At 35.0% G+C, this 15364-nt stretch overlaps 1 protein-coding gene across 2 annotated transcripts; it reads right to left on the bottom strand.

Annotated features, from left to right (window-relative positions):
• Positions 1 to 986: 986 nt before the first annotated feature.
• Positions 987 to 14752, bottom strand: LOC143619438 (DExH-box ATP-dependent RNA helicase DExH7, chloroplastic). Of its 2 annotated transcripts, none has more exons than XM_077091370.1 (33): positions 14447 to 14752; positions 13270 to 13375; positions 13010 to 13200; positions 12853 to 12891; positions 12432 to 12582; positions 11994 to 12355; positions 10988 to 11206; positions 10698 to 10809; positions 10398 to 10586; positions 10222 to 10301; positions 9987 to 10109; positions 9807 to 9893; positions 9534 to 9692; positions 9100 to 9165; positions 8724 to 8809; positions 8458 to 8638; positions 7541 to 7687; positions 7344 to 7445; positions 7111 to 7263; positions 6019 to 6123; positions 5791 to 5931; positions 5630 to 5719; positions 5497 to 5553; positions 5327 to 5410; positions 5157 to 5255; positions 4926 to 5066; positions 4748 to 4818; positions 4558 to 4627; positions 3821 to 3913; positions 3510 to 3722; positions 1426 to 1518; positions 1180 to 1302; positions 987 to 1096 (listed from the first exon to the last, which is right to left on the bottom strand). In XM_077091370.1, the coding sequence occupies exons 1-33, from the start codon at positions 14750 to 14752 to the stop codon at positions 1019 to 1021; spliced, it is 4317 nt and encodes a 1438-aa protein (XP_076947485.1). In that variant the 3' UTR covers positions 987 to 1018. The 2 variants fall into 2 exon arrangements, with proteins under 2 accessions (XP_076947485.1, XP_076947486.1); XM_077091371.1 differs by having other exon boundaries at positions 10419 to 10586.
• Positions 14753 to 15364: the final 612 nt, after the last annotated feature.

Raw genomic sequence — 15364 nt, 5'->3', positions numbered from 1 at the left:
AATGCATCGTACTTATTTTTTTCGACATTTCCATATAAAATTTATTCAATACCGATGTGCGGTTTATAATGTACAAGTCACTAAAGCATTAATGTACAATTCAAATATGTAACTATAAATCAATAAAATGTTTAAACACATAAATATACATCAAAATACAACCCATGTTCTGTTTTAGTTTATAAATTTTGAAATTACAAGTTCAGTCCTCCATTTATACAACTCACATTACGAAAACAAAGCAATAAAATCAACTCAAATTAATGTTGTACGAATTTGTAACGAACTCACAAAAAGTATGAATGCCAAACTTAAAGCGTGGGCATAACCGTTAGCAACGGGTTTTCGTCAAAAACCGAAAACGACCGGCCAAAAGTTAATGAAAAAAATCAATCGTGAAATCAAGCCTTGACCAGCTTGAACGGTTTTACGATTTTAAATCAAACAACGAACACCCATAAACTTATTACATGATTACCAAGGTGTGTGTTTCCCGCTGCATCGCGCGGACACCCGCCTAGTTTTCAAAAATAAATATTGACTTGAAGTTGATAATGAGATATAAAACTTCATAATAAAAATATTTACATTAGCCCACCTATCACCGGCTTAACTTCACAGACGAATGGATGTCGTAACGATTGAACTAATACAGCTCATATAGGGCAATGTGGCCCATTACCATCCCTACCAACAATAACAACAACGCAACGCATACATCCTAAGAAATTGTTCCGAGGATGCACGCATACACATAGTCATACAATATACAACCAAAGACGCCTTCTACAAAAATAACATTCAACACCCCCCATATTTTATAAATTTCATTATATTTCCGTATTTGGTCATATTACCAAAATGTAGTTTAGAAATCCAAACACTTGGACCGCCTATACGACCCTTACTCCATTGTGTTTTGTCGCAATGCATGAATCCGTAATGGGTAGACCACATCTTTCAATGCCTCTTGTGATATAGCAGCTGTGGGTTTTAAAAATTACCCCGTTGTAGCATATTACCTTTTAGGTTTATCTTCTTCTAATAGTAAATGTACTATAGACTGAATGACATTATTTTCGGCTATGTTCGCAGTCTACAAGAAAAGATAAAAACGGGTTTAGAAGCTAGGGTCAAAGAAACAAAGTTGACCGATTTGCAGCTCGGGTTAAATGTTACCTGTGGCTTCCTAATTAGCTCCTTCAAAATTGAATGAAGAGTTAGTCTAAGTTCCTTAAATAGGACAGCGGTTTGAGCAGGTGCAGCCATTTTCAACCAACCATCTATGGTTACCAGACCCGTCTGCAAAATACAATATCCCGGCACTAGCAACTATAAATCTTTAATCCATTGCAAGCCACTTAAAGGTATAATAAACGGTTGGATCATTGACAGTTTCAGTCAAAGAAAATCAAAGAAGGATACCTGGTGTTGAATGTTCATGGCACCACCAAACAATAAAATAGCGTAGGGTGAAGTGATGGTTGTATCCCGAAGAAACACCTTTGTTGTCTCAACCTATAAATATCAACACCAAATGGAATGAGGGGCAATTCATATATTATGCCACCACAAACTTGGAACATATCAAACATACCCAGTTCATTAAAAACAGTTTTGTAAAAGACCATTTTACCCTTATTTTTCTAAAACTTAAAATTTCAAATATGCTCATCTTCAACTTCAACCTTTTTATTTACCCATTTTTTTGCTTAAATACTTTTTTACTCATTTTTGAATTAAAATTACTTTATTTTACCCATTATCAATAGTTTTATCAAAATATTAGATTGCTTCGTTCAAATATCATGTGATCATTCGTAGTTCCATTATCTGGTTTGAGTTCGGTTATCTAATTCGAACATACAAGTTCAATTGCTCAATTATCTGCCGATGAGAAAACAAAGGAGAGATGACTGCTCGGTTTACTTGCTTTATTGTCGACAAATCCATAAGGTTTAAAGAAATATTATGGAAATGGGTAGAATAATCATTAAGTAAAAACTCAATAAAATTGGACAGAATTACAGAGATTGTCCTTTATGTTTACAACCAATTTCACTGGTTGTCCTTTACCTTTAAAGTTGATCTAGTTTGTACTTTACGTTTCCAAATATTACACCGTTTGTCCTTTGGCCCTAACTCAGTTAGTTTTTCCCGCTAAATCTAGTCATGTGCCTTGCACATGAGGGCAAATTAGTAATTTTACCATCTAATTAAAAATATTTATAAACAAAAACTAATTAAAATACTTCATATATAAATCATTCTCTCTTCTCTACCACCACCAACCCACCTCACGCCACCAACACACCACCGCCGTCGTGCAATGACCACCATAATTGTCAGACGTTGAACCCGCTAAACCCTATCTTCGCATCCAGTTAACACCCCCAAATTAACATACCATTATCTTCCTCGGCAAGATCGTTGCTGCCCTCCATCACCTCCGATCCACCAACCCCCTCCTCGGCTCCTCGCAACCACCCCTCTGTCACCACCATCGATTCCATCAACGAAGGTATATACGATGAAGATGAGGATGAAGACTGCACACACCTGCCACCATCACCGCCAGGCCTATTCAATGCCGGCTCGGCACCGGCCACCCTACGTGTCCAGTTACCAAATTACAAATCTCCGATTCACTGTCTTTAATCCTCAATCACGCTCATAGAAGTTAGTTTCCAATTACACCGCAATTTCCCCAAATTGAGTCAAAATCAAGAAAACCTAGAAACCCTAATTTCAAAAATCGCTTAGATAATTTGTTCCAGAATCTGTAATATGGCTAGGTTAATTGTCGTGGCAGATGCGTAACTGGAGATTTGGCCGTCGATGGGTCTTCAAGAACGAATCGACTGTGAGGAGCCATTCACAACTGATAAGCCGACCGCGTTTGAGCCTGGGGCAATTATGCCGGCTCGATGGAGAGGAAGCCGGCCTCATCGAAACCATTCGCTGTAACAACCATGGCAGATCTTGAGAGAGATAGAGATGGTGGCGTGGGGTGGGTGATGGTGGTGGTGGGGGGGAGGGAGAGAGAGAGAGAGAGAGAGAGAGAGAGAGAGAGAGAGTTTGGATATATTAGTTTTTTTTAATTTTTTTTGTTGTTTATTTATTAAAGGATTTTAGTTAATAGGTAAAATGGCCAATTTACCCTCATGTGCAAGGCACATGACTTGACTAACGAGAAAATTAACTCGGTTAGGGCTAAAGGGTAAACGGTATAGCATTTAGAAACATAAAGTATTAATCAAGTCAAATTTAAAGATAAAGGACAAGCGCAGAAATTGGATGCAAACATAAAGGACAATTTCTGTAATTTTGTCTTAAAATTGGGCATATATATGATATTTTTAGCTTTGGTTGGGTATATATGAAAATCTTCATGTTTGTAAGGATATATATGAAATTAATCCTTATATAAAGACGTATATTACATTACGTTGGTCGTTGTGATTTGAAAAACATTAGAATAATAAACGAAGAATGAAGAACTGAAATACCTTTTCAAGGAAAACAAGAAACGGGTGCTGAAAAGTTTTCAAGTTGCTATTAACAGACGAAGGGTGAATGTGGACCACCCTTCTTCCATCAAACCACACATTCGATTCGTCGATTGTGGGACCCACGGATTGTCTAAGGCTATTCAAAGCTTTTTCTGAGATGCCTTGTTCAGTTGCAGCTACATTGGGATATAAACCAGCACAGAGCAATGCCTGCATATGTATATTTTGGATTAAAAGACGTTTATTTCCTCAAAAACTATTAAACTTAATTTTTTCATAATTCACTGATCATGGTTATTGAAGCTTACCTTCACAACTGATGAGTGATTTGAATAAACATTGAATGTTTGTGAAGTATCTGAAAACCAACTGTCAAGTTTCTCTTTCCATTTGCCCCCAATCTGATGGATAGAAAATACCAACTATTACAAACCATAAAATATACAATATTTTCATGTTTCTTTGAAAAACATATAATTAAATCATCTTCATCCATAATATTTATCTTCTTTTATCTTTCGAGTTAAATATGGTTTTAGTCCTTGTGGTTTGACCCAAATAGCTCCTTTAGTCCATCAGTTTAAATTTGACTTAAATAGTCCAACCGTTTGTAAAGTCCAGCCCACGAACCCCATCCAATTTTTATTAGAAGACCAAAATACCCTCGTAAGTTATTTTAAAGGTGGCCTACATGATTTAATTTAACTATGATAAAATGTATATACTAGTTTTTCAAGTTATTTTTAATTTTTATTACAGACATTTTGGTCTTTTTGGAAAAATTAACAGAAATTTTGAACAGGGTTAGTAGGCTAGACATTAATTGGTACGGAAATGGAACTATTGGAGTATAGAAGTCAATTGTAAACTAATGATGAAAATGGTTATTTGGGTCAAACCTAGGGACTAAAAGGTATTTAGCTCTTTATCTTTACTATAACCTAGCAACCATCTTGTCATCTATAAAAGAAGGTTCTAATTCTCAATAATAAATAAATTTTACTTCTAACATGTTCATAAATCATGTTGAGAACTTGATCGCTACCTGATAATTTCTCGGGAGCTCAATAAGACCAATGTCCGCCAACAATGTTCCAAATTGTACACGCATGTCCCTATCATGTCAATGAATATATTTACCGAGTCAAAATTGTTAATTTCTATTGATTTAATTACATACTCAATACTCTTTTCCTTTGAAGAAAAAGATAAATTATTTATGATTATAGCCAGACCTTATCATGTACATAACAGAGCTGCTTAAAAAATATGATTTGCAGAACCGTTCTGCAGCATTTGATCCATTCTACAACAAGAAAGTGTCAAATGTAAGTACAAAACTTTAATTTTGGATCAGAAATGAGTACTGAAAAATTGATAGTTCTGGATTCTTTAAAACCATATTACACTAACCTCACGTAAAATTTTGTCCCACTTTTTATATGCAATCATCATAATCAAATGGTCAGACTGTCGATCTGCATTATCCACATCATTTGTGCCACCTGACTTATCAGTCAATATAGCCAGCTTTGCTCTCTCGACAGCATGCCTCTGAAGTTTAAATCTTTCATTTATTATTTCATAATGCATTTAATTTCCCATAAAAAAAATAAATATAATTTTGAGTAATAAGGAAAAAACCTCATCTTTTGGGTATATGAAGGGTGATTTATAGCTCAAAAATGCTGAGATGGATAAGATAGGTGATAAGCAACCAAATATTCCACCATATAACATCATCTGCATTGAAATAAACCATTAGCACCCATAAATTACAGTTATGTGCAATTATGTAAACCAGATGTTCAGACCTTTCCAATTAATACATCGACTGGTAGTTTCGCCAAATGATGCCCGAGTGGTGTTAATTCTTCATCACCTTCAACTGCACCAACCTGAACCACATTCCAAAATTAAAACCATCATATGTAATTAACATTTAATCAAACAATAAAATCAAGATCATATGAAATCACAATACCTCGTATAATAATGAGATTGCTGAAGTAATTGCCTCTTCTGTTGGAGGTTCAAGGGCCTAACAGCAAAATAAATTAAGAATTTTATACATATTAGTGAAAGAAATAAAAAAACAAATTGCAAATTTAAGTTACCTTTTGTAAAAATGGCATTATACGACCGAGAGAAAGTAATATAATCTGTAAACACAATTCCACCAATGGCATCCGCAACATCTCTGGAAGCTTCGAACAAAAAAAGAGTGCATTAGGTATTCCTACATTTAGTTATGATAAGTTATTATTGTTATTGATACCTGAAACGGTCTCATGAGTTTTTCAAATCGGTAACGTGTATACAAGCAAAAGCAAATTCCTGGTTTTACACGACCAGCTCTTCCTCGTCGCTGCCTCGCATTAGCGCGAGATATCCAATCTTCAACCATGCTTGACAGTTTCTGGTGACATCAACAAAACATAAAAGTTTTTTTATACATTTTTCCTTAACAAAATGTGGAACTTAATAAACATGAAAATCGACAAACCTTGCGTGGGTTGTAACGATTCTCCTTATGCTTACCGCAGTCAATGACATAGACTACATCATCTATTGTAATACTAGTTTCTGCAATGTTTGTGGCTATTATAATCTGAAAATAAGAGCAATTTACAGAATCAATCACATGAACATTAGGAACAAATGATTTAGAACTGATGATAGATAATTGATTACTTTAGAATGTACAATGTATCATTTGGATAATATATATAAATGTTCGATGTTAGAATTAAAACTACCTCATTTATGAAACAAATGGGTTTGACTTGGTACAAAGGTTAATACAGAATGTTTGACAGAAAACTAACATGCCATTTAATAAGGATAAATTTAAGAATAACAGATACAACTGTAGCTTAAAGGTGTTCATGGATAATTAACAGGTAGTGTCAGCTTGACAATTTTTTTAACCTAACATAAAATGATAAACCTGTTAACAAAATTTTCTTATTCATTTAACCAATAAACTGTTTTCTTCTAAACAAATAAGTTTCAAATGTAAATGCACACACTTAATAATTTTCCAAAAGCATGAAGAGAAAGTTGTAATGATTATAGACTTTATTGTGGACAGGAAATTAGAAATTCTTAAAAGGTTAAAACATCCTAAAACAAATTTTAATACTCCTCCCAATGGCGGCTAATGAGTAAAGTAAATACTTAACTGCGAGCCCAAGAGAAACAACAAATTACATGCACAATTAGGCTTGTTTCAAATTTTTTTTCTTGGGGGGTAGTAAAAAATATGGTTTATACAAGCATGCACAGACACACATATAGATATAAACAAGTAACTTTATTTTTTTGTTTTCAGTTAGCAGGCAGTCCTCGTAATCATGAACTGTAACTGAGCCGGCAAATTTTTCAGTTCGTTTAACCAAAAACTTATCAAAATAGTCTCTCCAACCTTTTTTTTAACCTCAAAGCATGTTGTACTAAAAATCTTTAAATTTTATCTTTGATGCACTTGATAACAATTGGGAAGTAACCAAATAATATCACATAAGGATCTATTCTCCTTGTAAAATTTATATCATATACTCGTTCCAAAACCAACATTAAAACATAGTGTATTTACCTTACGAATATCATCAGGTGGTCTTAAGAACACCTTTTTCTGTTCAGATGATGCAATAGATGAATGCAATGGTAAAATCCAATCAGACGCTGCTCCGCGAAATTGGTAAGAAGCAGCTAGCTTGTCTAGCAATGTGTGAATCTCAGAAACTCCCTGTTACATTTAACTAATTTAGCGCATCTTAAATAAACAACAATAGATTAAATCACAACATAATTGATCAAAGGACTTACTGGTAGAAACACCAATATTGCACCCTCAGGGTAAGTTTCATCAACATGACAAATAAGGTCTTCTAGAAGATCATAATCAATAACATCTTCATTCAACTTTTTCTGTTCAGACAGTAACAGAATTTGCAAAATTAAACTCCACACAAGTGTATTAAGAACATTTACCAGATTTTTCAAGCATTATTAAGAGCATTTACCATATTTTGCTGTGTTTGCTCGCTGTATGTTTGGTAGTTTTCTGGAACATAATACGGGTTTGAATAACCTTTGGATAAAACAGATTCATCACCCCATGCAGATAAGACGAGGTTTTTCTTTCCCCTGTGATTATCAACAACTGCACCCTGAAATTATCAATGTTTTACTAAATTTGATTTTATTAATATGTGAGACACACATGTATTAATGTTAAAAAGAATAAAAACGAAGAGACAATTTTTACAGACATGCACAAACAAATGAGAATGATAAGAGGAATGTGTGCATGACGAGACTAGTTTTTCAGCTTTTCGACTTTTACCCCTTCAAACTTGGAACATTTACAGTATAGACCCAATGAATACTACGTGAACCATCCGGCGGGAAGTTCGTAAACATTTTTTTGTTATTTAGTTAAATAAACTAACATAAACACATGTCTCGCTAGTTTATTTATGTTTGTGAACAGTCATTTACGTTCTTTCATTCAAGTTTTTTATGTTCGTCCGTTTACGTTCATTATGGTCTTACATTTACGTTTGTTTAAGTTCGTTCGTTTTCGTTTGTTAATATGCATTTAAACTCTTTTAGGCACGTTACAATTTCGTCTAGTTTTAATAACTTATTAGGTCCGACACATTGTCATTCACATTTACATTCAGTTGGTTTTAGCTCAGTTATGTTGGTTCATCCTCATCTACGTTCAGTTATGTCTGTTTGTTTGCGCTCGTGACTGGTCTTTTATACTGTTAGCGAACAGGCATACACAAACATGAACACGATAACACCATTCGTTTAATTGTTCATGTTCGATCGTTTGTTCGGCTAAAGTTAAATGAACGAACACGAACATGATCCATACGTGATCGTTTAATTCATTTACAGGCCTATTAACGCAAGAAAGGGGTAAAGATACCTTTTGCTTTGGTGTATCAGATCTCAAAGAGGCTGGGGAATCTGAAGCGAGTCGGTAATCAAGATTTTCGTGAATATCCTCAAGAAAGTGGGTTCTCACGGGATGTGTTCGGCCTTGTGCATGTATAACAGGACAATCACCAAAGTAATGTGAAAAAAGTTGTGAATCAACTGTTGCAGACCTGCAAAACACATCAATTCATTAACACAGTATGTAAAACATTGCACCGTTAAAATGAGAAAAAATCATTGTTCATCTAAACATACATAAGGATAACTTTCAGCCTTTGTTGTGTGCGTTGGGCAGATTGCTTCTCAATAAAACTCTTCAAAATAATTAGTAGAAAATCGCCCTGTTACAAAGTGAAGAGTTATAGAAAAAAGGCATCTGAAAATCAGACTGTAATCGCACCCATCTGTTTTCAAGTACATTCTATATGGTAGTAAAAGATATCAGAAATAACTAATTACACCATAAAATGTAATTACCTAAGTTAATAACATGAAACCATGTTAATTTCATAGTATGAGGAACAGATGAAATAGTCCTTGAAGAAAACAGCATTTAAATGACATACACTTAAATGAAAACTGACGTAGCAACAAAGTAGATCATATACAAACTGTAATCTCACTAACTCACCAAGAGAGACCTTTCGTGCACTTCATCAACTATGACATGAGTTATATCAGCAAAGCTTTTGTTTCCCTGCAGTTTGAAATTGAAAAAGACAATGAAATAATAAAAAATAATACTGATACTATAGCAACAGGATTCCTGTTATAGATGAAACTTTTATAGATAACTGAATCATAAGCCTTAGTATAATCTCTAGTGTTTCATAAAGATAATTACAGAGAGTAAGAAATACTAGATTTATAGCAGTTAAAGAAGCGTGGTCCAGACTAATTAGTTTGAAAGTAATTCCAACAGGTTATATGTGTTTGACAAACCACATAAATGTAAAATCACATAAGTGTAAAAATACAAGTAAAGCATTCACATGAAATGACGAGTACTAAAATAAAAATCTGCAACTTCAAGTAGAATTAAAGTTACTTAAAAGAAAAGCATACCACAATCATCCTCAACAGAATGCCAGTAGTACAAAACAGAAGTTTTGTTCTCTCAGTTCTGGCACTATCAAGACGTACTTGATAACCAACCAAAGAATCTTTAGAACCTGGCGAAGATTCACAACGCTCATCTGCAACTCTTTCAGCAACAGAAATCGCCTATAAAATAAAAATTGAAAAGGTCATATATGTGTCAATTTGTGCTATTATTACAATAGCTTTGCGAATAATATAATCTATGTGCATGCATAATATTACAAACTGTTGACTAACCGCTATTCTCCTTGGTTGTGTGCACACAATGTTACAAATCCCACCATGCCCCTGCTCGATCATGTCATCCAAGATAAATTGAGGCACCTACATTGAAACACTAATTAATGTTTGTCTTGTATTAAGTACAAAAATAAACACTGGACAAAGCACTAAAATCAACAAAGCTTTAAATTTCACCTGAGTTGTTTTTCCACAACCTGTTTCTCCACAGATAACAAGGACATCATTGTCTTTTAACAAATGCAAAATGTCTCCTTTCAGTTCTGCAATGGGAAGTGTAGCTCTAGATTTCAACATGTCCTGCAAAAACAATGCATACAAAATAAGTTACCCGTAAGTCCATAACTGATAAAACACCATGTTATCTTAAAGCAAGCCGACAAAAGAGTTAAACTAACTGTAAGATGCTAACCTCATACTTCTTCATATTTCTTTTACTCTCTTGTTGCTTTTTAAGATAAGAACTCTCCACCTGTTTATGATAGTCAGTACCTACAAAATGGATCAATGGAAGGAAGTGTACATGTTAAAACAGGTGGCTTCTGCAAGCAAAAATATAGATTCTTCTAGAACAAACCAAAAACATACTTCCAGCATTTTTATCAATACCAGCGTCTCTTGAATTTTTATCTTCTTGAACATGAGATATTTGAGAATTAGAAGTATCCAATAGATCCTCAGAAACAACAGCATCAGACGCATCAGCATTAAGCAAAGAATCCACAAAGCCTGCCCGTCTGTCAACTTCAGTGTTTTTCACATCTCCTGATAAGTCCCCTGCAAGTTTTACACTTATTGGATCATATGCCAAAGTTAATAGTAATTTCAATTTGAAAAGAAAATATTGTTAAGTCTTTTAACATTTCTATTTTTGGTTCCAAAAGTTACCTTCCAGCCATTGCAGAACAAGTGAAGCATATGGATCTGTCATCATCAAGTGTACAGGTAGGTCAGGAAAGAGCTCATACAAAGCATATGCAGCAACTCTGTTTTGTGCATCCTAAACACAAAAATATAAGAAATGCGAAGAAAATCATCAGTAGCTTTCGTGTAAGTACCCATGTTAAACAGAGGTGACAGTCATATATTGACAAATCCAAACCATCACAATCTAATGCAAACATGGTAAAGTGATACATAAGCCAAAGTTTTATAATTAAAAGGATCATGCAGAATACCTCAGCAGTTTGAAATGATTCTCCAGGAGTAGGTAGTTGAAGAGTAGTTAGTCCTCCAACTTTTCTATTCTTACCCCTGCCACTAGCTTTACGTATCACACTCACACTGTAACTACTTCCATCTCTTGTGCCTTGTACTTTATTGTATTTTGGTGCCTCCCATCCAGATCTTTGACAAAGCAGCTGAAGAATGGCCTTAGGAATCTTTAGTGGCTCCCCCTATATGGAATATGATACTTAGATTATAAGACCAGTATTTGAAGAGAAATTTAAATTATGATAGACAAGAAAAGGTGCTCTGAGTAGCATCATAGTTTTCATGCATACATAAATTCATGAGATAGCTGATAGTCATTATGTAAACTTCTATCTGGAAGTAATGAACTAATGACTATGATTTATAACAACTGTTTACAAATTGTATTGAGTACCTACTTGTTCCTAAATGTTCCACGCATTTACAATGAACATCTTTTGTTTCCTTGTACTATCCACACCCTAAATTATTTTGGTTAGCATATATATGTTTAAAAAAAGGTTATATATATGAGAAAATGTGATGAGGGAGCTGATAATCCAGAAAAAAAAATAGAGCGAGATAACCATAAACATTAGAGGCGGAAACTTTGAGTTATCTCTCTTTAACGTATCAAACATGTGTGATAAAAAGTAGCTAATAAGAAAGCGAGTCAAATTGGTAGAACAAGTCGAAAGCTGCCCAAAGTGTAATTTAGTACATAAAACCTTCTAAACCACTATATTTAAGAAATAAGATTATTGCTGAACTACTATGATTTATGTAATCATTATTGACACAACTTTCAATACAAATTTTACAAATCTGGACAACTAGTGATCCTAGCCAAAAACTACTAGATTTGACCCATTATCCAACCCACTGAACCTACCCATTCTTGCCGCCTCTAATAAACACCCCATAGACATAAATCAAGAGTAATTAGCACCATATGAAACACCAAAACAAACTCATGAAAGCAAGCATCACCTTTTTCCAAATTCCTTCCAATTTTTCCAAATTCTTTTCACTTGTTAACTCTTTCATTTTCTCCTTCTTTTGCATCTCCATAATCTCCGGAGGCAAAACTTGACCAGATGATGAATCTTCTAGAAACATATCACCAAGCTCAATATCTCCTGAGTCCTCGTCTGCATCTTGACTGAGAACGCTTAACGACACCTCATCAGTAGAGCAATTATCTGTAACCTTTTCATTATCCTGTGGGCCCACTTGCTCGACAGTAGATTCTATGCAACCATCTTCTCCACCTATTACAGCTTCAATGTTTTTGTTCTCCATGGCACGCTGACGACTCTCAAATTCTGCAGCTAATGTATCAACCGATATGCCTGCATGTCGTGTTCACATTATGTAAATTATACAGAGAAATGAAATTAAACGTATTAACAATGAATTTAAACTAACCTAGGGCAGCCATCTCCTGTTTAAGTTTACGAATTACTTGACCAGATTGTTCTTGGCCTTTCTTATCCTTTCTTTCTTTGGCATTAATAGCTTGCAACCGAGCACTATGATATTCCTCTCGAATAATATCATAGCTTCTTGGCTCTGATGTCTAAAAAGAGAAAGCAATGCAAAGAATATTTGAGTGGTCACATAATAGTCTATACTACTTAAGTGTCATGCCATGTAGCTGGATTTGAGTGTGCAAATTACGATAGATGTTTTAACGGGATTGAAAGGCTAAACACTTTTATAAACAACTGTAACTTAATGTTAGTGGAAGATGGAAGTAATAAGGTGATGCGAAGATCTGAACTTGGATAATAAGAACCATCATTTCTTATATTTCTCATAACAGATCAACATATAGCATCAACAGTACCTCTTCAACCGCAGCATCTTCCCAAGATTCATATTCATCCTACGAATAATGCAGAACAACACTTCATTAGTTTGCATTTTCAGTGACACATTATATTGTACAAAAAGATGACATGATTAGGTTTGTTATATAAGAAGGTAAATGATCTGATTAGCACTTCTTCTTGTTGCTCCATATATTGACGTATCCAATCCGCTTGAGACTGCTGGACAGAATCCAATGTATCAACTTTTCGCTGCACTATACTCTTGATTGCTATTTCTTCCACTTCATGTTCAGTAGCAACTGATGAGTCAGGCAATGGGGCCCAGTCATCTCGTGCAGTTGATATGATGCCCACAGAGCCACCTAATGAGGCACAAAAGTATAATATCAATAAACTTAAATCATATTAAAGTACATGAGAAATGCCCGTACCGTCATTTGGAAGAACTGCAGTACTACTGCGAAACTTCAAGGGCAGCTCATTTGGCGGCAATATCAAGCATAGCCAATCTAAAGCAGCTTCAAAAGTAGCACTTTCCTTTTCAACAAGTAAAAATGGAACATATCAGACAAGTTTTCTGATATTTTGAGCAAAAGAAACAGAAAGATTTGCAGACCTTATATACTATGAACCTATACTTGCCATTTTATTTGCTTCAGTTAACAACAATATACAAATCATATCATGTCTTAACTGCACTGTAAACCAAGAACCACAAAGACAACAGAAGGAGATAACTATGTAATACTTGAAGTGTTTCCTTGTAATCGTTTCGGAAAATTTACATAATTATTAAAAGCCCTCACTTCTTGCGCCTAGGCCCATTTTCCAGGCAAGGCCCAATATATGCGCTTCTAGTTCCTAGACCCTCGGTTCTTGAAGTTGTCGACACCTCTATTGGTATTGATGACGAATCAAGAATAATGATCATTTGAACCTTTACTATTTATTACTTTTTGAACTTTTGGTTTTAATGTTTTGAACTTTTGGTACTTTACCTTGAACATTTTTGTTATTCAAGCTTCGGAATTACATTTGAATCTTGACTCTTTTAGAACTTTTGGTACTAATTAGATAATACTAAATGTTATATAATAGCTTTTGTTTATTTTATATAAAGAATACTATTATTTTTAGTACATAATATAATATATTTTAGTGCACTTTTTTTTCTTAGGCACTCACTTTCTTTTGTGCCTAGGCCCCAGGCAAGGCTTATGCTCCTAGAGTGCACCTAGTGCCTTTGATAACTATGGTTATTTAGCAATAAACATGAATGTCAACAACATAAAAAATGTATAGATACAGCATATGCATTAGTCCTTTCACACATTTGAGACCAGCATAACTAGAAACCTAATGAATCCACAATAGTAAGTTGAAAGAATTGTTAAGTAAGCAGTGATCAAAACTTAATCTGAATATGTTTCATAACACAAGTCCTATTGTGTCAACTGTGAGATGATTACATCAATAATTATCCAATTTCAATATAACAAATAGCAGTACATAAAACCCTAGGTTTAAACCTGCATTTGTCCTATCAACACACAATGAGTTGAATTACAAAATGAAGATAACTGAAATTGAAAACATACATACATATACCTTGAGATGAGAGAGAGCACGTTCAATATGATCATCAGTGAAGCCTTCACAGGACAGCTTCTCGTAAACGGAGTGTAGCCTCTTCGCCTTCTGTGCCTTGGTAAGATTAGAATTAGAAGAAGAGTCTTCGTGTAGCGGAGTTGAACGCGCGGAGTTGAGTAAAAGGCGTCGGAGGCGGTTTTCGTTTTGGGCGGATATTTGGAGCTTAGGACCACCACCAGTAGAAGACTGCGGCTTGCTTTTGGATGAAGAAGAAGAAGATGATGATGACTTCTGCTTCTGCTGTTTCTGTTTCTTCGGAACCATGTTTGTGTGTCTCGCCGGAGAAGTTGCAGTGATTATTGTGTAGTGCGATTACGCAACGTAGAATGGGCCTCTTGGGCTTCGAATAACGGACAGTTTTATTTCATCTTCGCTCCACATAATAATCAACTTTACTAAATTATTAGACACTCCACGATAGAGGTGCACAAATCAGGTTTTCCAAATACCCGGGTTCGGGTATGACCAGGTATTGGTAATACCCGAGTCGGAGTCGGGTCCGGGTATTGTCTCTAAAAACCATACCCCATGCATCGGGTTCGGGTCGGGTATAGAACCGGGTATTTGAATACACTATTTCCGGGTATTGAATAAACTCTATTTTCAGGGTTTTTTCGGGTTTTTTCAGGCTTCTTTCCGGGTATTTTTCGGGTATAGATTGGATTTTTTAAGAGGTTGCACTTTTTAGGGGTATTTTCATGTATTTTTTAGGTATTTTTCATGTATTTTCGGATATAAGTCGGGTATTTTAAAAACCCGATTTCGGGTATTGGAGAAACCGGGTTCCGGTTTTCGGGTATTACCGGGTATAAATCGGGTCCGGTTCCGGGTACGGGTTTTGGTACTGAAATGCATACCCTATCCGTACCCTACCGG

This window comes from Bidens hawaiensis, unplaced genomic scaffold (genome assembly GCF_021521415.1).
Source record: "Bidens hawaiensis isolate Kalapana, Puna unplaced genomic scaffold, B.hawaiensis_p1.1 tig00002438_1, whole genome shotgun sequence".
Taxonomy (NCBI): domain Eukaryota; kingdom Viridiplantae; phylum Streptophyta; class Magnoliopsida; order Asterales; family Asteraceae; genus Bidens; species Bidens hawaiensis.
The sequence above is the reverse complement of the archived record's forward strand: the minus strand, read 5'-3'. Positions and strand labels throughout refer to the sequence as shown.